Source organism: Pomacea canaliculata, linkage group LG6 (genome assembly GCF_003073045.1).
Source record: "Pomacea canaliculata isolate SZHN2017 linkage group LG6, ASM307304v1, whole genome shotgun sequence".
Classification (NCBI taxonomy): Eukaryota; Metazoa; Mollusca; class Gastropoda; order Architaenioglossa; family Ampullariidae; genus Pomacea; species Pomacea canaliculata.
In genome coordinates this window covers 26054644-26080280 of record NC_037595.1, presented here as the reverse complement: position 1 = coordinate 26080280, position 25637 = coordinate 26054644, and the positions used below count along the sequence as shown (strand labels likewise).

The 25637-nt window shown below is 37.8% G+C and overlaps 2 protein-coding genes across 5 annotated transcripts; one reads left to right on the top strand and one right to left on the bottom strand.

The window, feature by feature from the left end:
- Positions 1–17: 17 nt before the first annotated feature.
- Positions 18–2091, bottom strand: LOC112565923 (Werner syndrome ATP-dependent helicase homolog). 2 transcript variants are annotated; one of them, XM_025241819.1, is made up of 3 exons: positions 1946–2091; positions 894–1751; positions 18–141 (listed from the first exon to the last, which is right to left on the bottom strand). In XM_025241819.1, the coding sequence occupies exon 2, from the start codon at positions 1728–1730 to the stop codon at positions 900–902; it is 831 nt and encodes a 276-aa protein (XP_025097604.1). In that variant the 5' UTR covers positions 1731–1751; positions 1946–2091; the 3' UTR covers positions 18–141; positions 894–899. The 2 variants fall into 2 exon arrangements, with proteins under 2 accessions (XP_025097604.1, XP_025097605.1); XM_025241820.1 differs by lacking the exon at positions 18–141 and having other exon boundaries at positions 318–1751; positions 2021–2089.
- Positions 2092–2094: 3 nt separating this feature from the next.
- Positions 2095–23857, top strand: LOC112565920 (cytochrome b5 reductase 4-like). Of its 3 annotated transcripts, none has more exons than XM_025241814.1 (15): positions 2095–2215; positions 4559–4887; positions 5080–5180; positions 10434–10515; positions 13008–13076; positions 13710–13767; positions 14519–14670; positions 14990–15022; positions 15241–15366; positions 15870–16010; positions 17007–17159; positions 17725–17881; positions 18123–18209; positions 18459–18623; positions 19317–23857. In XM_025241814.1, exons 2-15 carry the CDS (start codon positions 4638–4640, stop codon positions 19369–19371), a joined length of 1629 nt encoding a protein of 542 aa, XP_025097599.1. In that variant the 5' UTR covers positions 2095–2215; positions 4559–4637; the 3' UTR covers positions 19372–23857. The 3 variants fall into 3 exon arrangements, with proteins under 3 accessions (XP_025097599.1, XP_025097598.1, XP_025097600.1); XM_025241813.1 differs by having other exon boundaries at positions 2150–2424; XM_025241815.1 differs by lacking the exons at positions 2095–2215; positions 19317–23857 and having other exon boundaries at positions 4383–4887; positions 17775–17881; positions 18459–18600.
- Positions 23858–25637: the final 1780 nt, after the last annotated feature.

The window sequence follows — 25637 nt, the reverse complement described above, 5'->3', positions numbered from 1 at the left end:
ACCATGAACGTCTCATGGTTAAACAGAGTTGTTTTTTTAAGATTTGTCATTTGTCACGTTTTCACCAACAGGTCGCAGTGGGGTTCCATTCGAAGTCAACGAACAGTCGCATAAGAGAATGATACAGCCTTTATGACAAATAAAAAAAAATAGTGCCACAGATCTGTGTCTAGCTGCAATGTTGAGATGTACGCACACGAGAACTATATAAGAAAAAAAAAATGCCTTTTTCTGTTTTCGTGTTGTCGCCTGGCTGCCATCGTCAGACACATTTAATTACAGCTTTCACGTTATTTAATCAACACATAAAGCAAAAGTTCCATGTATTCTTTTATTATACATACAAATCTGGATTAACAAACAAAAAAGCTATCAGGTTTTGACCCATAATATGTTTAATTGTTAATTTAATAATCTACTAAGTAATAACTTAAGTAAAATGTCTTTGATGTGTATTCTTGATATGACTGAGAAGTGATTTATACTGAGAAACAACATGTTATGATTAAGTACACGTAACTAAAACTTTAAAAATGGACTAATAACGTATATTTCTAAACTTAAAATGCTTACACATTGTGAACAAACTACCTGAACCAGAATTCCTAGCTTGTTTCATGTTGAAAAGCAATTTCCAAGTCAATATTTCTAGTCATTTGTCTGTTGCTTAAACTGAAAAAGATCATTACCTGATTTTGCCTACACAACCCAAAATGAAACCAAAAACATGCCCACCAATACATGTATTCTCTACATATGACCACAAATATTCACATTTACTAGCAAAAACATGTTTCACACACAATATAACATACAAGACAGAATTTTCAAGGAAGAGGTGGCCAGGTCACAGTATGTATTTGACAATAATTGTCTTTACCAGAGAATGTGTTTGACTTTTATCCTTGCATTAGATGATTAGCCAGTAAAAGACAGGCATATACATCATCTGCAGCATATTGTTTTTGATCCTCGGATAATGGATAGTTATCCCAGTTACCACATCGTATATCTGTGTTTTTGTCCAACTTTTTTCTAAGAACATTTCTTGTTAAGCCATCTAGGCTCCACCTCTCTGCACTTTTCAACTTAGCATTGGCAAGTTTGCCTAAATCTTTAACTGATTTATGAATAACATCCACAACACTGATGCCAAAATCACGCCCTAGTTTCCAAAAATCAGCTTCAATGTTTATCCCACATTTTATGATGTTGTCATGAAAAATCAAGGTTTTTAAGGCACAGGGAAGTTTTTGCATTGGTGAAAGATGAAATAAGTAACACTTGTCAGTAGATATGCACATTTGAATCAAAGCTACCTTGCTTTCTGTAGAACCTTTCTTGAAAGTTACGGGCCATTCCACATCAAACCCAACATGCATTTTTTCACCATGTGCAGCGCAGGGCAACATTGATAGAATATCCTCACATAACAAAGTACAGTCTGCACTGTTGAAGGAATATATAATTGATCCTTTGAAATGAAGAAATTCCATACTCGAAGAAATTATTTCACTTGCAGTTAGTTCATGTTTTTCACTCATACTACATTTTATAAGCTGTGCTTTTGCTGTTTTCCTCGTACTGTCAGTGGTTTGGCCTGCTGATGCATTAGGTACCTGCACTCTAGTTTCATGACTGCATTTTGAGGTATCTTCAGTCTCAATTTTTCTTGTGTACTTTTCACCTATCCAGTCTGGTAATAGTCGTTTACGACTTCTCCCTGCCATGGATATTTCTTACAGTGTTTCCTGAAAAACAGAAGAGAAAATACTGTCTTAGCATCTGCAATTACAGATACATTGCAAAGTTAACATTAGCATTAACAGCATCTTGATCATGCCTTGAATATTTATAATCATAGTTATCATATTGCGGTAACGCCTTAATTTCTTGGCTTTGTCATGCTATGATCAGATTAGTGTTGCGCTAGTATAAAACTTACGTGTCTTTCTATGAGGTGCTAAGGTCTGATATACAATTTATTACAAAGAAGCATCATTTTAGCTCAGAAACATGCCTGGGTTTCTAATATACAGAACACAGGTTACTGAACTTCGGCATGAGAGTAGCGGCCCCTGCTTATGGCAGGCAATCACATTGCAGGCAGACATAGTAGTCTCCCTTGCTATATTTTCCTCCTCGTACATCGATAATCTGGCTCTGGTCTGACGAACTAGGATACCCGACGCAGACACGCCGAAACTGCTGGCTGGTGAGAAAAGCATCGAGAGATATTATACATAGCGTCTCATTTATATGTTAGATCGGATAGCGAAGAAGATGTTTGCTATCACAATTAAAAATAGAAACCTCACGCGGATTAACCATGAAATGATGTAAAGTTTTCAGCATCTAGAGAACCATACTCATACATACTGTTGCTTTGGAAGCAGATGATATATTTGACTGTCATCTCGTAAAGTAAGTAATTTTCAGTTTTAATTACCCATTTGTCTCTGAACAGAAAATGTAGTTTATTATTTCCACGCAGACGACACATCCCTGAAGTCCTTCCATTATTTCTTGGAAAGTGTCTGCATGTGCACATTTGCTCAAACGTAGGTCACAGTTGTCAGGGACGCATTAGTGGTGTCCATCGTACAACTATTTTTTTCTCAGTTGTTTTATATTTCTTCAGTTTCTGTTGCATTTGCGTGCTTTGTATTAGATAGACGGTAGTAAATTTAAGTAATCGCTGTGTCTGTCTTTACAATTTCAATTTGAATGCTATGATTTTAAAGAAGGCAATTAAGTGAACGAGCGATATATCTATAAATGAATGGGTGTGACAAGTAAATAGGACTAATGTGTACGAGTTAAAAAATATCATGTGGGTTCAAACACAATTATAACAAGGTTTTTAAACTGAAAGATATCTCTCAGCATTATCCTCATTCAAATATATAGTAGCCCAAATCTTATAACACATTTTGATGTTAAAAGTAATGGGTAAGTCATCATTTCAAGATTTTATTGAAACTGTAATGAACATTTCCTTTAATTTTTTTTTAGTACATTACACTGAGATTAATCAAGAAACAAAATAAGTAATATATATTGTTTAAGAACTGGATTAAAGCATGTATCAAAATAAAAGTTTAAAAAAATGCTTTCTGTCAGTTTACAGATTATTTATATCTTTGTCAGTGTAAAGGAAAAACACAAATTAAGTTTTATTAAGGACACTGTGGAAACCCTCTAGGTTTGAGCAAGTTGATATAGTAAATTTAATACTTTGTTCTTATTTGTTGGTGAATAGTGATGGTTAATAAGCATTGTGTGTGACAAATTTACAGGACTGTTTCTCACTCTTTTTTTCACTATGAGATAGTATTTGTTGCCTGCTTGACAACAACTTTTATTCATCCTTTTACCATCACAATTTTTTTTTCCTCTGGTCCTGGCAGTGCAACAATTAGGGGCTCATCACCTATACAGTGAAGCTTGAGAGTCTTAGGTTTGCCTAAGACACTTTGCTCCATCTCTGCATGTGATGTTTGTTTACAGGGCTTGCTGTTTTGCCCTGATATAGTTGTAAACGACTAATTTTCCCGAATCTTTCTCTGTTGAGCACATGCTTGTGCATGCACACATATAGGCACATGTGATAATGTGTATGTAGAATAGAAAGTGAGCCAAGAAAATCTCCATGTTGTCGTGATAATGTTTCTGGAGACATCTAGATTTCTGTTGACAATGTTTGTAAGTTTTTTTGGCTGCTGTTTACCATTTTATATTATTCCTCACTCGCTGGGTGTATGTGCACTATGTATATTTTTCAATCCCTGAGTGTATGTGTACAGATTATTTCTCAGTTACTGGTTACATGTGCGGGAAAGGAGCTCTAAGAATGTGCTTCATTTTTATTTAAAAAGGAAATGGAACATTCATTGTGCACAGCAAGTTTTCGGGAGTTATCTTGTCAGAAGTAGTTTGTGTTATATATACACACACATACAAATGTTCCTTCTCTCCTCCATCCATTGATTCAGTATCTGCGCTTTCAGTTATCTGTAGTTTATCATGGCTTGTAAAACAGAAAATTAAAGAAATAAAATTACAATTTGTAAGTTTCAGGATCCATGGCAGGTGAGAACATGACAAAATCAAGCAGCTCAGACACATAAGTCTTTGAATCATGTTTCTTTTTCCTCAGAATCCAAGTTCCCTACAGAACTTGCCTCCATTCTACCCCTATCTTTCTCAGTGTTCTCATTAGTTGCCAATATAAAGTGTGTTCAGTATTATCTCCAGTTTCACATAATCATGGTGCGTATTGGACTCTGTTAAAAACATTCTTAAGGATATGACATTTTGTAGACTGCAAAATACTAGTAAGTTAATGATGATGTTTTCAGATATGTATTTATTTAGTTTTTTGGGGTTTTTTTTTGGAAGGAAGGGGTGTTTTTTATTCTATATTGATGTGTATGTATTTTGCTCTTTATTGTTGCTAAATTTGTTTTGTGTCACAGATATTTGTCACTAACTCTAGATGTGGTTTTGGCTACTTTGTCCTTGGCATAATTTATAGAATTGCATTTTAATTCTGTAGATCTGCCAAGCTGGGGTGTGGAAAGTCAAAGACGGACTCACCTGTCCACAATAGCTACAGTTCCACATCCAAAAACAAGATGGTTGACAAATCTGAAAGCTCCCTGCTTTTCCCAGCACCTATTTCCCCACAGATAGTCTCTTCTGGCACCGAATCGATCCCGTCTCGACAAAAAGTGGCATTAAAGCCAGGAAGATCATTGATGGATTGGATACGCTTGGGCCGCAGTGGGCAAGATTTGACAGGTGTGGGTGGCCATACTTTAAATGTGACTTCAGCGGAGCTGGCCAAACATAATACTCCAGAGGATGCTTGGATTGCAATAAGAGGTAAGATCTTGCTAGATGTATATCTGTATATAACTGTAGCTATAGCTGTGAATGCAGCAAGATCCAGGTAAATGTTTCCTTTATGGCATTTTTGGATGATGCAATAGTCATAAATTTAAGCAGTTATCATCACATGAGAAGAGTTGTTTCAATTTTCTTATTTGTCAATATCTCTGCAACTCTGTTTGATAGGAAAAATTTACAACATATCTCCATATCTTGAGTATCACCCAGGGGGACAAGAAGAATTGATGAGGGGTGCAGGAATTGATGGAACACAGTTGTTTGATGAGGTATGTATATCATGTGCATGTACATGCATGCACACTTGTGTGCACTTTTAAATGTGTGCATGCATGCGCACATACTCATCGATGCACACACATACATTACTTATATAGTTTTTATGTGTAGACAGAACATTGTGATTTTTTGTAAATGCTGTCCTCCTTAAGTTTGGGGTACACTGTCCACTGGATGCATACATCGCTTTCATGGAGTATGGATCTTAACTATAAGTCTGCAATAAGTGGACTGTAAACAAATAAAACAAGGCTGAATGAATAAATTTGAGCATACATTGCCCTCTCACTCCACAAGACAATCACATTCTCATTTTCCCATGTTATTTGCGTTGCATTCTTTGTCAAGCACACTGCTGCAAAGTGAGGAAACATGTGCTATATAAGTGCTTTTTATATGCATACAAGTGGGTTGGAGAGAGAATAGGAATAGAATACTAAATGCTTGTAAAGTTTTGAAAGAATTCTGGTTCTTGAGAAATATTTAAACTGAAAGATAGAGAGCATGATTAATTTTACATTAATTTGTGTAAACTTGAGGTGCTGGCATTGATGTAATTTTGCTAGCAGCTCAGATAGAGAGGCCACTGATTAGTGCCATTACATATTAGTAACCTATTAAGGGGCGTCAGAGGAGTTGGCATCTTAGTTATCTTCAGGAGTGCATTTATCAGATTTCTGCTAAGGTTAACTGCATCAATGCTTTCTGTGTTTCATTTCTGAGCAAGGTGTTTGGTCTGAGATAACACTAGCAAATAGGCCTTTTGTTGTCATGGAGGGGAGGAAAACAGGATACGATCTTCCTTCAAATAGAGAATCCTTACATCAGAATATGTAAAACTTTTTTTATAAAAAAAATTACTGTCAGGTCTTCATCTTGTAAACATTTATGCTCGTTTTCTGCATGTTCCTCCCCCTTTTCCCTCGACATTTTTGGGGTGGAAATAGAATATATTGGCCAAACTTTACACATACGCTGAAAGGGGTTCGCACCATTGCTTTTATCACCACGTGTGCAATGCGTCTGTCTCTGAACCTTCAGCACGAAAGAGAGACTTGGCGGGGGAACGAGGGGGGTGGGGGGGACGGGTGGATAGGTGAAGAAAATCTTGCACTTTTTCGATAAGAAGAAACATTTTATCTGCCCTTCTCCACCAAGCCTCCACTTGCCCTACTCGACGTCAAGCGTCGCCTTGATTGAAAGATTGGGTGCCAGCTTAGCGGCAGAAATACATCACAGCTGATCACACAGCACCCTTACGAAGCATTTTTGGATGCCGTTGAAAACATAAGAACCAAAAAAATTGTGTCTTGAACTGATGTGCTTATCAATTTCGATTTACAAACCACAGTTGTTGCATATTTCTGTCAAGAAGTGCTACAGCAAAGAATGTCTAGAACCGGTCCTTTCCTTCCGTCGGAAATTGCTTATTTAATTTAATAAGTAGTGATATCTTAGAACAGGGAATAAACAGAGAGAGAGAGGAGGGAGGCAAACATAGAAGGGGATGAAGAAAGCACGCACATAAATTCACTCGTTTTTCGCTTTAAAGAGATATGGAAGCAGCGGTTTCCGTGGTTTGAGTCAGAGAGGTGTGTGTCAGTAAGTAGTGATCTAATCCACTGCATCGGACCTCAAATTAAAGAAGAAAGAGGGAATGGGGGGGAGTGGGGAGAGAGAGCGCTCATTTATATAAATTCACGCCCATTTCAGAGAAGTCGGGACTAATTAGCTTTTATTGTTTGAGGTGGTGGGGTGGAGTCAAGTTCAGTCATTCGTACGTGCTCTAGGTCACGCGCGCGTGCACACACACACACATGTGATCTTACCAACAACCCTTTTCCTCCACCGACGCAAGAATCTGTCACCTTCCTAAATAGAAGCAAGACAAGTGTCTCACTTTTTATGAATAAAACAGTATTTGAAAGCTTGCCTGGCGCGGCCATCGATTCGGTCAGCATTAGACGAGGATTTGGAATGTAACTATAGATCTTTACTTTCAAGCATGATGTCGGCTTCATTTCTTGTCAGTGGTATTGCCCTCCATTAGGAATCGTCATGGACGAGACCTGAACCGCCAGCCTAACTGCTCGTTGTTGTGGTAATAGGTGTTTAACCCTGGCACCACTGCATTCAGTGCACTGTCCCAGGAGAAGCAAGAGAGGGGTTGCCATTAATAATCAAGTATTTCACAAAAGGTCTAATACGCTTTTTGTAAAGTGGTGTTTGTGGGTTCAGTTCAGCATATTCTGACCTGGAGCTGCCCCAAACGCCCGAGCGTTCTCGCAGTCTCGCGCTTAGAACGCGTTCAGAACGCTGGCCAGAACACATGGATGCTGCCTCGCAGAACGTTCTCCCCACCACACATTAAAAAAAGTGTTCTGAATTTTATTCATAATTTTTTTAAAACTTGACTTCAATCTTTCACCTGCTCGAGACCATTATTGGAGTCTGCGTCTGCTGGACGACATGCTGTGATTAGAAGAAACGGACAATGAGCAAGCCACTTCACAGTGGGGACATGACCAAACCCCGAGGAGACAATTAATATGCATAATTGCATAGTATAGATACAGTAAAATCCATGACTTTCGCTTCTGCATATTTTGAAATTAACGCACGACTTGCTATCGAGGGAAGGGAAGGAACAAGCCAGCAACACCTTCAATGGAAGCAAGGTGGGGGAAAAGAGTTAAAGCTTTCGAATACTTGTTATCGGCCCTCGGCAGATCGACAACAGAGGTTAGTGTTACCTAGCCAGACAATGGCATCAATGATCGAAACTCAGGAGAATGTGGAAAAGAAGAAGCAGCCATCTTGATCAAACTCCGCAAGAATGTGTTTATCGTTACCATATTTGGTTGCGAAAACTGGACCCTCACAGCTGACCTTGACGAGACTAAAGCCTTTGAAACGATGATTGATGACGAGGATGAAAAGAATACTGAACCGCGCCCGTTTGTCTTGTCGGATGTATGAGCAAACCGGCGCCACCGAGTAGAGTACAAAATCGTCAGCATCTCGGACAGGTTCTTCTGTAACCAAGCCATGAAGGCCAGGATAGCACAGCTAATTGTGCTAAAGGCAATCCCCCCCCCCCCAACTGGCAACTAGCTCAACGGAAGGATAGTGTAGCATATTCCCACAGGCTCCTGAACATGTCGCGGCCTGAGCACACGACTTCATTCTTTGCACCATATCTGGTCTCCCAGGCCCTACTTCTTGCCACTGTCAACAAAATGGAAGATACGATATTTTGGCCATTCGACATTACACGACATCCTAGCGAAAATTTATCCTGCAGGTTTGTCTTGTAGAAATATATCTGAACATGTCAGTGGAGAGCACTGCACTGTTTCTTATGTTTGGCGATTCCCTGCTGTGATTTTACAGGTTATATACATAAATAATTGAATAAATAAGAGTAATTTTATTGCATTTACTGAATAATTTAATAATGATTATTAGGGGTCTTTTCTTCGTTTGTTATTTTTTTAATTTCTGGAGTGCGCGTTTGGTTTCTCGGGAAACATCGATTCCAGAACTTCTCGTTACGCTCTTTGCTATCATGTCGTTTCGATCTCAAGGGAAAGCAGGTGCTTGCAGGGAAATCCAGTCGACAAGAAAGCTGGAAAATGCGAAAAGTTGCTCAGGTCAAATTGGTCTTGTGGAAGGCACGGCGAGAATAGAGCGGGAGGAACTTGAGACTGATGTATACTTCTGCAGATGTTCTCGTATGGTGAAAAGATTGCTTTTATCTTTGTTCAAAATTTAGAGTGTTTGTCTGGAAGGCTAGACTGTCTCCCCAAATTTAAAAATTACAGAAAACCAAGGGTAAAAAACAATTTTTAAAAATTCATGTATAGCGAGGCGTATGTAACGATGAAACACACAAACAAAAATTCATACATTCAGACGTACAAACCGCGAGTCACGTGACTCTAACCTTTTAAAAAAGAGGGGTGGGGAAATAGAGTTCTCTTAGTCTAGTGCACTTATCTGGCAAGGGACTGTAAGTGACTTATTATAGTAGGCAAACATGGAAGGCCATTTCCTTACGCCGGGAGAATAGGGCACCCACTCTGCTATTGATGAACGTGGGGATGGGGAATTGTTTTCCACTCTGCTGCTGATGAACGTGGGGATGGGGAATTGTTTTCTACTCTGCTACTGGTGAACGTGGGTGATGGGGAATTGTTTTCCACTCTGCTACTGATGAATGTGGGGATGGGGAATTGTTTTCCACTCACTGGCCTGAGCGGGTCTCTAGCGGGACTGAGCATTGACTATGAGCAAGCGAAACTTCACCAGCGAGTCTTCATTCAGATTCCACAGGAGCAAGTCAATATCATTTTCCTTATATTTGTTTTTGTCGTCGTTGGTTTGCTTTTGATTTTGGTAAGTGACACACAGCACTAAATCAATTTTTTTTTCAAGTTCAACCTTTAACAATTCATACTGGAAGTTAGTTAACCCTTTAGGACACACTTTCTATTTGTTGAACGAACTAAGGAAAACCATGACAGAAAACATTTCACAGTTCGCTGATCGATTTCACACAGCCTTCTGACGGTGGCCATCAATGCCTTGTATGCGATTGTTCATTAGCCCGTATTTACTTGGATCTGCACTGTTGGCAGTGGCCCTGCAAGTTGATATTTGTAGTGTCGAGTTTTGAAGGAACCTGGAGAACTCTACCGTCGGCACTTTTTCTAATAACTGCGCCGACGGTTGGTGATGATGAAGACAGGTGGAGGCATTCGTCTAATGTTGTTGCACGTCTTCCGTGTAGAGGCAACACACACAGAGAGAATGGAGTTTCTTCTGTCACCTATAGAAACAAAAGCAAATGTTCTCTTCTATGGAGTGTGTTTGTGTGTGCGGGTAAGCAATTGTTCCGAAGTCCCAAGAGCTGTAAGCTTGTCATCATTACGGTGATGATCAGCTGTCCTGTGTTCAGTTTTCGTTTGAAGCAGGTCTTTGTTCTGTTTTGTTTTGTTTTGTTTTTCCTCTACATAATCTACTGATTTAAGGACATGCTACTTCCCCGTTATATAGCCTTAGCTCCCGTCTCGGCGAAAAACATCAAACCTATTCCCTATTTCTCTATCCGCTTCCGCTCTCCAATGGCACAAAATGTTTTGTGGAAGAGCCGTAAAGTGTGGCTCTTATAGTGACTTGTTTTTGCACTAACCACACAATCTGTTCACATTTCCTTGACAACAGATTGCTTTTTTTCCTAGATTCACAAATGGGTAAACGCCGAGTCCATGCTGGAGAAGTGCTACGTGGGCAAGCTCATGACAGACCTCCCCACCAGAAAAGGTAATGGTCAGACACGGGGTGACACGTGTGAACGAGAGGCTGTCCGACGTTCTCGTTTGCATTTGCACTTGCGTTTGCCTTCAACAGTTTACATTGTTTATTTTTCCCTATCATGCACGAGAGAAAAAGAATGTTCGGCTTTTGCGCATGCGCCGTGTTGTGCAACTGTTCCATGCCGAGGTTGCGGAAACTAGAGAAAAGAGAATGAGTAAGGGAGAGAGAGTGTGTGATTCTAACCTTCGTGAAATCTAGGCCTTGAATCGCCTTTGTCCTTTTCATTTGTGTATGAAGTGTGTGGCTAATTGTCCCTTGATACCTTTCGTCTGGTTGATCCGGGCAACCCAGAAAAAGAGCGGATCGATGCTTGTCTGCAAGTAGCCTACTTCGCCAATAAAGCTAGCCAGCACTGCAAGGCACAGTGAGCAACAACCGTTGGCTGAGGCCAATGACGCAATGGAAGTGGGAAAAAACACTAACGAAGAGGTCATGGACAGACAGGAGACCGATATGTCATATTGCCGCCTTCTTTTAAGATGGCATCGTATTCTGATTTCCGCTATCCTTTTTTCTTTCCAATTTCATTATTGCAATGTTTTCTTGTTGGAGCAAAAATTAGTAATTGCACAGTCGAGGAAGGAAGCAGTGCATTTATTGCATTTATTTAGTTCGTAACCACGGATACACAAAGTTTCTATACAGATATGCTTCCGTATAAAGGCGCTTCAATCAATGGACTACATATACGACATGGTCCCTGAAAGTTACTATCACCTTTGACGGTCCTTAACACTTGATTTTGATAGTTAACAGCTATGTGTGTGTCAGTGCATGCTATGAGGTTAGTACAACGACGAAATCGCCTAACGACGCCGTTGTCAGAACGTGTCTCCATCGTTAAATGTCTGGTTGGGTAGAATTTTATTGTTCTAACGAAAAGGTAAAACTCTGTGCAAGATACTATTTCCTAAAATATGGGTGAATAAACTCCCCCTCCCACCAATGCTGTTTTAGAGATACACGCATTCAAACTTCAATATACTTAGAATGAAGTCAACATAGACGTGAGGATTGTCGATGGACACCAAGACAAACGGGAGAGCTGGGACCACATGTTACATAAGCATCTTTGTGTACAAACATGACAACACAAGCTGGATCTGTGTATTGCGATGTTTGTAGGTGTGTACCTCGAGAACGGGAGGTATGTGGGGGTGGGGTGGTATTTACCCCGATTTGGAGAAATAGTATTTTGTACTGAGATCCACCCAGAAATTAGAAAAAAATGTGTACCCCACTAGATCTTTAAGCGACGCATGCCTGTATTTAACCCAAAGTAAAACAAAATATGTGCATGTCTTTAATGCGTCCCAAACCGAATCCTATTCTGCCCCCTTAAATTGCGATGAACGTTTTTCGTTATTCCTATGAATTCAAATGTTCTGTGAGTTACAATAATGACGACGATACCCTCACAGTTTTCAGCAGGGTCGAACCGAAACCTGCCAAAAGTCGACTCGAACTGTCATGCGATGCTGGAGTGGGCAGGGGAAAAAATGAGTCCGCGTTGACTCATTGTTGGCCCGTGTTTCATTCCATGTAAAACGTTTTTAAGACGTGAAAGATCGACCTGGCCCCCCCTTTCCCTCTAGTTCCACGCATTTTATGTACTGAATAGCGGTGGTGTTGAGACCAATCTTCAATCCTCTGAGGCATTCTAAGACTGACAGCTGAAACATGTCTTCAGCGGCTGCAGAAAGGGCCTGAGTCTGGTGAACATGGCATGCACTGTAGTCAAAGGTTTAGAAGTAACGCTTGGGAAACGGCTTCTTATCGATTGGCTGCCACAGAGGGAGGGGCGAGGAGAGGAGGGGCCGTGGCTTATGCTATGAGAAGTTTATGGAGATATATGGCACGGCTTGTGCAAGAGAGGGGTAGTGGCTATTTGAAAAGTATTCATGTGGGTGCGGAAGAGATGGTTATAAGATGGAGATCAGGAGAGTTGGAGAGGAGGGCAACAAGCTACACTTGTTTAAAGGAAAACCAAAGTAACGCATTACATAATATCAGAAGGACATTTAATAATTCCGTGGTTAGAAGCCCGTCCAGAAAAAGACAAAAATGCATGACTTGCTTGTTTCTGCTAATGAGGGGCAGACCAGGCCATGATGAGAGTGTATGGACCCCATAACGATTTGGGGATCAGTGTGTGTAATAAAGCTGTGTAATGTTTTCTCTGCTAATAAACCTATGGACTTAAAAGCAGACCTCACAATGTAATTTGCATAAGCTATGATATTAGAGTTTGCTTTTTAATGCTGTTATTGTTGTTGATATTTTGTCACATTTTTATCAAAGTGTAATATGATAACATTCACGATAAAATAAAAACTGTGATGCAGTACCTGAGTCATTAAAGGGAGTTTTTATGTTCAAAATTTTTGTATTTTATTAACATTTCATAATTTGATGTTTTTATTGCTTCACACACACAGGAAGTGGTGTGTCCAGATCCAGCAAATCATCCAAAGGCAGCACCAGCTCAAACAGCTTAACGCCAAGTGGTAAGTTCTAATTAAGTTGATCTTTCTGTTTCTATTTCTTACTTATTTATTTTCACCCAGTTTACTAGAATTTTATAGTGAGTACATATTTTCTTACTATATATATAGATATACATTTTTTCATACTAAATTATTCATACACACCACATACATGCTGGTTCTAATGGTATACTAGTAACCATCTTTAGATTTCCTTTATATCCTTTGTAAGCACCTATTCTTAAATTATTTGCTCATTAAAATATTTACAAATTATTGATACTTACAAGCTTATTAACAGTGAATGTAAAGTAACTTTTTAAAAGGACACTTCACTGTAGTTATAATTAGTAGTATGGTGGCAATTTCTAGCTAGAAGCTTCTCACCATGCATAATACACACATGCTCACACACTCAGTGCTATTATAAGCTTTGTTCAGCTGTGGGCAGTTTATAGCTTCCCCTACTTTTATTGGAAAGAAGAAAAGAAATTAGTTCTACTTCACTCATCTCAACGCTAAAGTGCCTATTCTAAACTAAACTAATTTAAGAGATAGAGCTGTTTATTTACTTTTTGGTTTTGTTTAGATAAACAGATCATAGATCAAAATTTAAAAATAATATCAGCTACAGAAATTTCTGTTTTGTTCTAGGGATCATAAGCAAGGCACCTCCAACATTTTCTCAAGCCACTTCACCACAGATCCCAGTGTAAGCTTCTATGTGAGATCAAAGCTCAGGATGTAAAAAGGCAGGAGAAAAAAAGAAGGAAATAAAATACTTTGTTTAGGTTGCTATTGTTTATTGAATTCTTCCAAGCCATGCAATGTTAAACTATAAACAAAACAGCTGTTGCTCTGATCTTTGTGAGTGCAGACCAGAAACCAGTGAAGAGATTGTTGATTTGCATCAGCTGTTCTTGTAAACACTAGAAATGGGACCCTGGAAGTCATACAAATCTTCTTTTCATCTGCAGCTTGGTTTTGGCAGATGATCAAGTTCTAACTTAGTTTACTGTGTGGGATCTTTAGCAAGTATGCAGGCTGCTGCTAAACATTCTCAGTTTTTCTTTCCACTTTTTCAATGGGACCAGAAAAGATTTTTTCTCTATTTTCTGATAGCTTTGACACAATGGAAACAATTTATTTGCTGTGACATACCACAGTTAACTTTTTCCTGTTCTAATGATTGGATAAAAGGTTAAAGCTACTATAACCACCAATGAGTTTCAGTTATTGGCAAAAATATCATTGTATGTGATATTTTTGAAAAAAAAAACCCACTTTGTTGAAAGGGCAACTTTAAATGAACTAGCAGTACATTGATACCTATTGCAATCTTCCAGCACATCTATGTCAAGTCTTTATGTAAAGCCATGTAGGGCTGATATTTGTAAGCTTAGAAAGGTGTTTATTTTGTCAAGTTATTCATGTTCAAGGTTGTTTCTTCTGTTTTGCTGCAGATATGATTGGTTCCAGAATAGTAGAGCAGTTACATTATCTGTCTACACTCGGTGGAAGAATATTCAACCTGAGCATATTACTGTAGACAAGGCAGACAGAGACCTCTTGCTAACTGTAGTGATAGACATGTTTATTTATACAGTTCACTTAGGTAAGTAGTGAGCAATACACCTCATTAACAGAAGTCATACATATTACAAAGTATTCTGTTAAGGGAGAGAAATGTAATGTTAGCTGTTGGATATTTGAGACTATTTGTAAAGTACAAATATTTGGACACCCTTTATGTTATTTACGAAGTAAATGAATCTGATGTGAAAAATGGCAGCATATGTGATCATTGAATGGATATAGAAGGTATTATGCATTAAGTATGACTTGTGAATTTTAGTTTCAGTGCACTTTTTTAATTAATGCAAAGCTGCAGTTAATATAATGGGCTGTAGTTTATTATTTAAATTTCTTTACAGAACTGGAAGAGGATGTTACCACAGATTATGTTGGTAAGTGAAAAATAAATGCACAAATAGCAATAAGATTTATTTTTTAAAATGAAACTGCTGTACAATATGAAGTCAGGATTTGATATGTGTTTGATATATGTGATGGATGATGTGTATGTTTGCAGTAGATGGCTGTGTATATTTCAGAGTTTTACCAGTAAAAAAGTTCTTATCAAGCCAGTAAAATTGTATGACATTACATGTATATATGTTGACAGTTAAAGTCCACACTGAGTCTGGCAAAGTAGAGGTGACTTTACCCAAATGTAAACCAGAATATACATGGAAGACACTTGGGAAATCATTGCCTGGTGACAAGTCATTTTTAAAAGCATCAGAGACAGGTAACAGTTTGTTCTGTTTTGATTAGTTAAGAAAAATAAACTTTGGTCAGTGGAAGATGTTTTTCCCAACTATTTATTTATTCTTTATGCAGTGGCTTTTGCCACTCAGTGGTAACAGTGTGTAATTAGAAATTCCTTAAACTTGATTTGCCATCTCATGGTTTGTGGTAGCTTACTATAAATATAATATATATGTTTGAACAGACTACAGCGTCCAAGAAGATTTTAGTTACTAGTTGTTAATGCAGTGACCCATTCAGTTTTGACATTCACCTTTACAATATATGACTATGTGTTTACAGTATACAGTGTATGCTTTTTGTGGACTGTGATGCTAAAACTGGTAACAGTAACTGGTATTTGAAATCATCTATATTGGTTTGGTTGAAACAGATATATCTACGCTCTCTTGTTGAAATGACACTGACCACCTGCTGTTGTAGTAAAAGGATGATGATGGAGTATCTTGACCCTTCTTCTACTTTTCTTTATGTAACTTTCAGAAACAGTATTTCGGGAAGGGGAAGTGGTCTCAGTCAGACAGGTGACGCATGATACTAAACTCTTGTGTATTGCACCACCACATGGCTCTCGTGTCTGCGTTCCCATAGGACATCATATACATATTAAGCATACAGTTCAGGGTGAGTATTGTGTTCTTTGTTCTGCCTTTAACAAGGTCTTTTATTCTTTCCATAATAGTCTGTTTTTGTATTTTTAATATTTTTGTTGCTTTCATATTTTTTTTATTGTATTTGTGAATATTTTACTTAGTGCAGTTAGCATTTTGTGAGAATATTTATTTGTCGAAGTTTTATTCCTCAAAATACTTGTGGTACCATTTAATGACAGCTTCACCCCAAACTGGAAAAATATTTTAACATATGTTTGTAGCACATATCAATGTTCTTTAAAATGGTTTAGCATGGGCAGTTTTTTCCCCTCTTGTTTCCTTTCTTGTGTGTTCATTTTGTTCCGTAACATGTTAAAACGAAATGTCAGTGTTCTGAAATGAAATTTTTTGGATATCTGAAATTGATTTATGCTTGTATTCATGACCATAAATAAAACAGATGTAAGCAACATAGACTTTTTTTATTATTATTTTTATGTTAGGACATGAATTGTATGCTTGTTTTTTTTTTTTATTTTTAATATCAAGCAGAAATCATACAGTTTTATATACACTTTTCTTGTATGCATGTGGATTCTTATTGTGAACATGTTAAAGAAGTTTGCTTTTAAGTCTACTCTGATTTTTTTTTAAATTGATATTGCTTTTTGCTGCATAAGTCTACATGCTTGCACAGGGGCTATAAACCAGAGATGTATCCTTATCCACAGATTTGTTTTACCTCTGTAATGCCTGCAACACCATAGCACGCCATCTGAAGCTTAAGTGTAAACTTGAAAGTAGGATGAGACCTCTAGATTATCAACCAGCCTTTTAGGTCCGCAGCTGTTTGAAATTGCCAGACTCCACAATGTTTTCAGTTCATAGCTAACCCTGGGGTAACCTCTGCTTCCCAACTACAGCCTCAGGAGTACAAGGATATTGAACCCTAAGGCACAGTCTTATTGTCCTGCAGAGAATGAAGAATATGATCAATCATTCACAGATGGTTTTTTTTTAACTTCAGATATGGAAATTACACGAAGCTACACCAGCGTTCTGCCTTCACTAATTCAAAACAACCAAGACCCACGCATAGACCAAGGAACAGCAGTCTATTTATTAATCAAGATCTATCCTAATGGAGCACTTACACCTTGGATTGATACGTTACAGCCAGGTTTGGATACCTATGTGTTTAACTTCATCAAAACTCTTTCATTCTTTGCTATTGCTTATTTGTGTGTTTGGCCTACTTAAAAAGAGATATTACTACAAGACTTAAAAGTACAGTTTGGAGATTTCCCTCCAAATTTCTGAAATCTTAATGGACTATGAAAATTTGAGTGACATAAATGTAACCTGATGAACCATAAGATAGTCCTGGAAGACTGGACTTTAAAACAATACCTTATAGAAGATAGTGGATAAAAGAACAAAAAGGCACCATGAAACTTTTGAGAGTCTCATGAAACAAAGCAGGTGGATATATACATAGCCACACACATATATTTCATTTTCATCATCACTGCTTCAAGTTCCGCATTATTTAATTCTATTTTGTATTCTTTTTTGTCTTATCAAAATTTGCAGCCTTTTTGTTTTTATTTTTTCCCCCTGAAAATAGGTTTTGATTTTTAATGCATGCTAACATGAATTTCTGTATGAAAATGCAGATTATCAAAATTTGAATTTACTTGCATTTGATATGTTTGACAGAAATAAAACTGGTTTTGTTTTTTCAGGCAACAAAATACATTTTAGTGGAAGCACTGGCACATTTGATTTGTCACAGTTGGCAGGGGTTACACATCTCTTCCTCTTTGCCGCTGGCACTGGCTTTACTCCAATGATGCGCATCATCTATCACACTGTTGTTACATCAGAAGAGAGCTCAAAAATGTGAGTTTTCGAAGTTCATTATTTTTTATGATTTCATTTTTTGGTTTGATCTTTGTTGCAATTTAAGTATAATCATTTGGGATTTCATTCTTATTGAAGTTTTACTAAAATGGCTTATTTGGAAATAAACAATCAGGCTGGTACAGTTAACAGAATTAAGAAATAATGCATACATTCCATGAGCATTTATGAAAATGTATTTTGTTTTCAAAATTAATCATGGCTATTTATTTTTTCCTAGGCAAGTGCATCTCATGTTTTACAACAAAAAAGAACAGGACATTTTCTGGAGACATGAATTGGACATTCTTGCCAGTACTTCCAGCAGGTGGTACTTACATGATGACCTATGGGAGATATATCTAAGATGTACTTGGGTGTCTTGGGGAGATAATTTTAAATAATGGGAAAATATTATTTTTTTCAAATTTCAGGCATTTCCTTTAAATTAAATATTTTTGAAAGTTTACACATTATAAGTTAGTTTAAATGTATATACTTGAATGTTTCGTTCCTTCTATTTACATTATCTTATCTGATTTAAATCTTAATTGAAAGTATTCTTTTTGTCTGCAAGGTTCCAGGTGACATATGTCTTGTCAGAAGCTACGGAAAACTGGACAGGACTTCGGGGACAAATATGCATGGCTCACTTAGCAGATAAAATACCAGTCATCGAGGACAGCATCAAACCTCTAGTCTGTGCTTGTGGACCTAGACCCTTCACTGAGCTTGTTATGAGGTCAGTAAGTAGTCCTTATGACTGCAGTAAGCTGCCTCAGACATTGTTATTTAGACATCTGATGCAATGAGCAGTAATAACTGAATTTACTGTCCTCTGATCTTGTTTCAAAATTAATGAGACAAAATGTGAAATAGGACACCTGTTAAAAGTATGTGTTTATCATCTTGTGATCTAATTATGTATACTTTTGCATATACATCTCTGGCAAATAAAGTGAGTGAACAAAGAGGGAGATCATAAATAAATGAATGGTAAAAGTTCAGAATGGATACGGAATCATAGTGAATTTCAATTTCATTTGAGTACAAATATATTTACACATGTATATATAAATTTATTTTACTTTCTCTGTAATATATCTAGAATAGATTGAAAATTGTGTGGACAGGGTTTTTTTCCCCCTCTCTGCATGTTAGGTCATCTGAACAGCATTTTGTGTACAGTGCAAGTGTACTCAGATAATGCTTACAAATTCTAGTGCATTCCCTTTCATCCCCCTGAACCCCATATCATTTTCCCTCCCTCTTCCCATCATTCAGCACACAAAGCAGCAAACTCTGAAAAGCTGAAGAACCATTAGTATTTTTTAAAATATTATCTTGTAAATTGATGATGATGTACATTTATGTAAACTCATCACAGTTTCAGGAAGATCACTGCCATTCTGAGGAGTTTTCTATTTTGTTGCAGATTGGCAAAAAGTCATGGTTTGCAAGATACAAACCTTCATGCATTTTTGGGGTGAAAAGAAGTCTTGGAAGCTCTACACCTTGTGGAACTCATCTCACATCCTGTCTTTTTTTTTTTTTTTAAATCAGGGAGGAGACACTCAGCTCCCTAACTTCACCTCCCCGCTCATCCCAGTTCAGACCTCTTACCCACTTACTCATCTTTAAACTGCAGTTTTCAGTATTCAGGAATGTACATAGTTTAATTTATCAGAAATAACTTAATCAGCTAAGCCAGCTTTGTAAGGGATTTTGGGTGGTGGGAGGCAGGAGGAACCCAACACCCATGATGCAATGAAAAAAGAGAAAGCATACTCGGAAGAAAAAAAAAATTAAAGCATACACATTTGATGCAAAACACCACAATAACTAGTGAAATGGTGTAGAAGCAGTTACCATAAATCTTGATGTGGCTTTCACATGATAAAAAACTAGAATCATGAATATAAAATTGATCTCCATCTTACATCAAAAACAGCTTCAGATTCATATTTATGGCTAATTAGACACCAATACACTTCTAATGTAAATGTCATCATTAAAGTAACTGTATACACTCAGTAAAGGGATGGAAGAATGCATTGAATGTCATATGTATCACATCTAAGACTAAACAGCTTGCATAGAGATAATAATGGGTATTGACTGCTTCTGGTGAAAGTTTGCTACGGAATCCTCACAACTTTTGGGGAAAGAATTCCAATTTCTATATCAACAGAAAGAAAACAAAAATCATCTTAAACCGATTTAAAATATTGATTAAAAATTTCCTTAAAGATTTTATAAGGTTTGCTAATAACGAAAATAATTGTTTTTATGCACATTAAAAATTATGCAGCGATGTTATAATGATGATGCAAAGACCTGAGTGAAATCTCACACCAGCATCTGTGAATGTTTAGAAGTGGAATCTATTTCTAGAGTCAAAAAAACTCTTAAAAACACTGTTTGAATCAAACTGAACCATGACGTTTCTAACAAATTTGTTGTTTATTGCCCTTGATCATTGTTCATAATTATACATCAGAAATTTGGTAATTTGTGAGAAATCATCTATTTTTGTTTTATCCTAAATCTTCAACTTTGCTAATTCTGTCTTCTTTTTTGTGAGCACTTAGATATGTGGCTGATGTACAGAAACTTTGGTGTGAACTCTTGAACACGACATAGAAGCATAATGAAAGTGAAATTGAAACAAATTCTGGAGACTTTTTGAAGTGAACCTGTGAAGCACCATAAAACGAATTTCATTGTAACTTGCAAGCAACATGTCATGGCAGCTTTATATACCTGTGTTCATGACATCAGGACCAAAATTATAAATATTTATGATATGCCTCATGTCTCTGTCTATAGCTTATAAACCATGATAGCAAGGGGCAATGAAAGTAAGAACATGAAATGAGTAGTTTTGAAAGGATGAAAATTAGTAAGACTGACTACTTGTCCTATATACATAAATGTATGAAAATGATGTAAAAATATCAGAACATGTTTGTTTTTGCATGTAGTCTTTCATGCACAGCTCACTGAGATTGCTTGCACGGGAAGTGCATTTTACAAATTCAGTTATTATTGTTATTAATATTGCGTGAGAATGAGGTAAAAGTGTGGCTGTAAGACTGTAAAAAATATCGCAACAATTGCAGGGAATTCGGCTTTATGTGTAAGATCAAAAGAATGTGTTTTATGCATGTTAATGTCAGGTTGTAAGAGGCTTGCTGTGGGAGTAAGTGTACCTGCTGCAAGAGCACAAGTGCATGATGTCAAATCATGAGGGTTGTGTGTGTGTGACTATTAGTAGACAAGGCTAGCAATAAGAACATGAGTACTTGATTTCAACATGTTCTCACATGTGAGAGCACTACAAAAATGTGGGATTTAGTCTGCAAGTGAGAATACAGCTGTGAACTACAAGGGGGCGGGGCCAATTGTGTTTTACGCCGTGCCAGCAACTGAGGCTATGTTACGGCAAGGCAGCCAGCCCTGTAAACAGATGCCACCTGCAGAGAAAGAACAGCGTGCCCGAGACGAGAAATGAACTCTGGGCAGCCAACCTTCACTGTATTGGTGACCGTTGCGCCACCGGACTGCTAACTACAAGGGGCAGCCACATGAAACGTAGAGGATGCAAATTTCAGACATGGAATTTCACTTATTGGTCAGTAATCCCCATGGTAAGCAAGACACTTCTTCCATTGGGAAACGAGGTGATGGGATGCCCTGTTCATAAAACACCTTGGGCTGAGATTGAACCTACTTTCTTTCTCCTGCACCACGATGGAAATTTCTTGCCTTTCAGATGTTGCTTTACTGAAGATCTGAAAATTGCATGGTGACAAATCTGGGTTATAGCGTGGGTGATCCAGTATTTCCCACTGGAACTGTGCCAGGTTGTCCTTCATTACATTTGCCGTATGAGGTTGTGCATTACCGTGTCACAAAATGACACCTTGTTTCAAGAGTCCTGGGCATTTGTTTTTTATTTTTGAATGCAGACAACCAAGATTGCCTACATACTGCTCTGTGTTAATGGTATGACTGTTCCAAGAATTCCTCAAGGAATCCATGAGCAGGAATTATTTGCCCGGCCTCTGTTGCATTTCATTTGACTGCCCCTTGTATTACAAACGTGGTAATTTGAGAACAAGATTGAAGAGCTTGTTAAAATATAAGTTTTGCTTCATAAAGTTATGAATATGAGAGATTGACTGTAAAACTATTAGTTTTTAATCATGGGTAGTACAACAAAACCGTGCTAGCTTGCTTCTTGCGGACTTCACAAGTTATAGTATTACCACAGAGGCATGAACATTGTTTTTCATCTGGGTTGAAGGATATTGCTTCCTAGTCTAACAAATCGAAGAGATTGAAGTCAATGTTTGGTGATAAATTATACTCCTGTACTTTTTAAGATAAAGTGTCAGTTTTCTTATTTGTTTTAAAGTGAATGCATTTATAGAATACTTATATGAAACTTGAAAATTCATGATTTTTTAGCAGTAGCTTAAACTGCAGGTTATGAGAAACTGGTTGTTCAGTCCCATTTTCTGTTTGACATATCATGAAAACTTGATTGTGGTTTGTCCATTTTTATCTCAACATTTTCTAATGGTCTTTGCAAAATCATTTTTCTTTTAAAAACTGGATAATTGCATTTTTGAGAATACTCATTTTTGTCAGTTATTTTAATCCAGTTATGTTAGTCATTAAAAATCTAAGAGGAGTGTTGGAATATGCATAATTGAGTGTTTGTATTTTTTTCATGTTAGCTTTAGTGTTGACATGTATGACTGTATCTGCATGTGTTTTTATCTACTGAAAGATACTCCACACCCGAATATGTGACTATGTTTCAGTGAAGAATTCTCTTACATAGACATAGTTTTTATGTGGTTGTCAGGATTCCTCTATTTTTATAGAACATACAAAGAATCAATTTTAGAGTTGACATTACTGTTTGTCCCTGAGTATTGTGATTTCTTACACACAAAATCTTTAGCTCTCAGGGTCAGTTGCAGGATCTGTTCTTCACAGTTTTATGCATATTAACATGGCAGATTCCACAGCTATTGCTTCATTGTATTTTACGCTAGTTATTGTATTTCAAGGCTAACTTAAGAGTATTACTTTTAGAGCTGCAGTTGTAGTTTTTCCTCTGTTAGTACTAATAACACTGAAGATTTCCTACATTTTAAAAAAGTCATTCTTTACAAAGCTTGTGAATACTCTGTTAGGTCTGAAAAAAGCACAGTGTTATTAACTGCTCCATCCTTACTGACTACTTATGCTTTACCTCATAATAAACCCAATCAGCTAGATGGGATGTAAATTTATTAGTCACTACTCAATTGTTCCATGATGTGTGTGCACATATCACTATTTCTGAAAGGGAGCCATCATCGTGTTTTTTTCCTTTCCACTGATACATACAAAATTATGATTTCAACTTGTGAATTAAATATTGTCTTATGCATCTGCTGTTGAATGCTTGAAAAACTGTTGAAATTAATTTGTGTGCTCTAAATTTGACTGTGATCTAGTGACATTTCTAGTTTTGGTTACTTGGAAATTTATATCAAATAAGAAATTCTTGATGCATCGTATATACATATGTATGCATTTTTGTGATTAATTGCATCTAACAATCTTTTAGTTCATACCATTGCTACATTTTTAATTCCTAAATCCACATAATTTTATCTCAAATATAAAAAGGTCTTTAAAAATTTGTTTTAGGATTAGATTAAGTAGAAACAGATTTGTTTATCCTGTAAGAAAAGTGACTTATTTATTTTAAGGCATACCTAAGTGTGTTGCTCTGGGTATAGATTTTGGTCATGACTTGATAACTTTGATTATAAGCTCAGGCTCCCATTGAATTCAAGATCCCCATACTTTGCTAACATGTTCATGGCCTACCCTAATCTATGTATCACCCTACCAGGTCAGTTTGTTCTGCCCACACTGGTGTTCTCACTGTCCCATGTATTAGACTTTAGAGCAGGGGTCTCAAACTCGCGGCCCGCGGGCCAACTGCGGCCCGCCGGACAAAAGTTTGCGGCCCCCACCTCAATATCAAAGTTTCATGCTAGTGCGGCCCGAGTTTGATACTGTTATATCTTCTCCTCTCTCGCTCCCACAGAGGCAGCCCAACGTGTCTTATTTGCACAGAGAAAGTTGCAGTGCACAAAGAATACAATTTGAAACGTCATTACACAACTAGACATGCTGACGAGTATGCAAAATACCAGGAGATGAGAGAGTCAGCCGGGTTGCTAATCTTAAAACATATCTACTGAGGCAACAAAATTTCTTTAAGAAAGCAACCAAAGAGAATGACGCAGCAGTCGAAGCTAGCTACCTGGTTAGTGAGATGATTGCTAAAGCAGGAAAGCCATTCAAAGAAGGTGAATTTTTAAAAATGTGCATATTACAGGCTGCAAGTATTGTCTGTCCAGAAAAGAAAGGTCAGTTTAGCAACATCAGCCTTTCTGCCAACACCGTAGCAGAGCGCATTTCTGACCTGTCAAGTGACATTTATGATCAGCTGTGCGAGAAAGCAAAATGTTTCATATATATTATTTCATATTGTATACTCAGTCGCTCTTGGTGAGACCACAGACATCACCGACACTGCCCAACTCGCAGTCTTTGTCCGCGGTGTTGATGACACTTTTGAAGTCATAGAGGAGTTGCTCACAGTGATTCCAATGCATGGCCAGACCACAGCTCAGGAGATATTTCACCAGCTGTGTGATGCCATTGAGAATGCCGGTTTGCCTTGGAGGAGGTTTGTTGGAATAACAACTGATGGAGCGCCATCAATGACAGGGAGGACTGGTGGCACTTGTTGAAAAAAAAACAAAAAAAAAAACAAACAAACAAACTGGAAGAGGAAGGTGTGGAGGAGGCCATTGCTCTGCGCTGCATTATTCATCAGCAGGCCCTTTGCAGCAAATGCCTGAAGTTGACAATGTGATGTCTTTCGTTGTGAAATGTATCAACCAAATCAGATCCAGGGGCTTAAAGCACAGAAGGTTTCGTGCTTTTTTAGAGGAAATGGAGTCAGAATATGGGATGTGCTCTACTTCACCAAGGTACGTTGGCTCAGCAGGGAAACATATTGAAGAGATTTTTTGAGTTGAGAGCCGAAGTGAAAGCCTTCATGGAGGAAGATGGGGTTGCTGTTCCTGTGCTAAGTGATCCAAAATGGCTCATGGACTTAGCTTTTTTGGTTGATATGACACATGAGCTTAACTTACTGAACAAGAAGCTACAAGGTCAGGGGCAACTTGTCAGTGCTGCCTATGACAACGTGAGAGCATTCTCTACAAAACTTATGTTATGGAAAGCCCAGCTTTCTCAGACAAACCTTTGCCATTTCCCAGCATGCAAGTCACTCATGGATGCAGGCACACCGTTTAGCGGTGAAGAGTATGTGGATGTCATTTTGAAGCTATAGGAGGAATTCGATCACAGATTTGCAGACTTCAAGACGCACAGAACCACATTTCAAATTTCTGAGGACCCCTACTCCTTTTATGTACAAGATGCTCCTCCTGTGCTTTAAATGGAGCTCATTGACCTGCAGTGCAACTCTGAACTCAAAGCCAAGTTCAGGGAGGTGAGTGGAAAAGCAGACAAGCTCGGGCAATTTTTGAGAGAATTGCCCCCTAGCTTCCCTGAGCTTTCCTGAATGTTCAAGCAGACCATGTGTCTTTTTGGGAGCACATACTTGTGCGAAAAGCTCTTCTCTACCTTGAACTTCAATAAGTCCAAG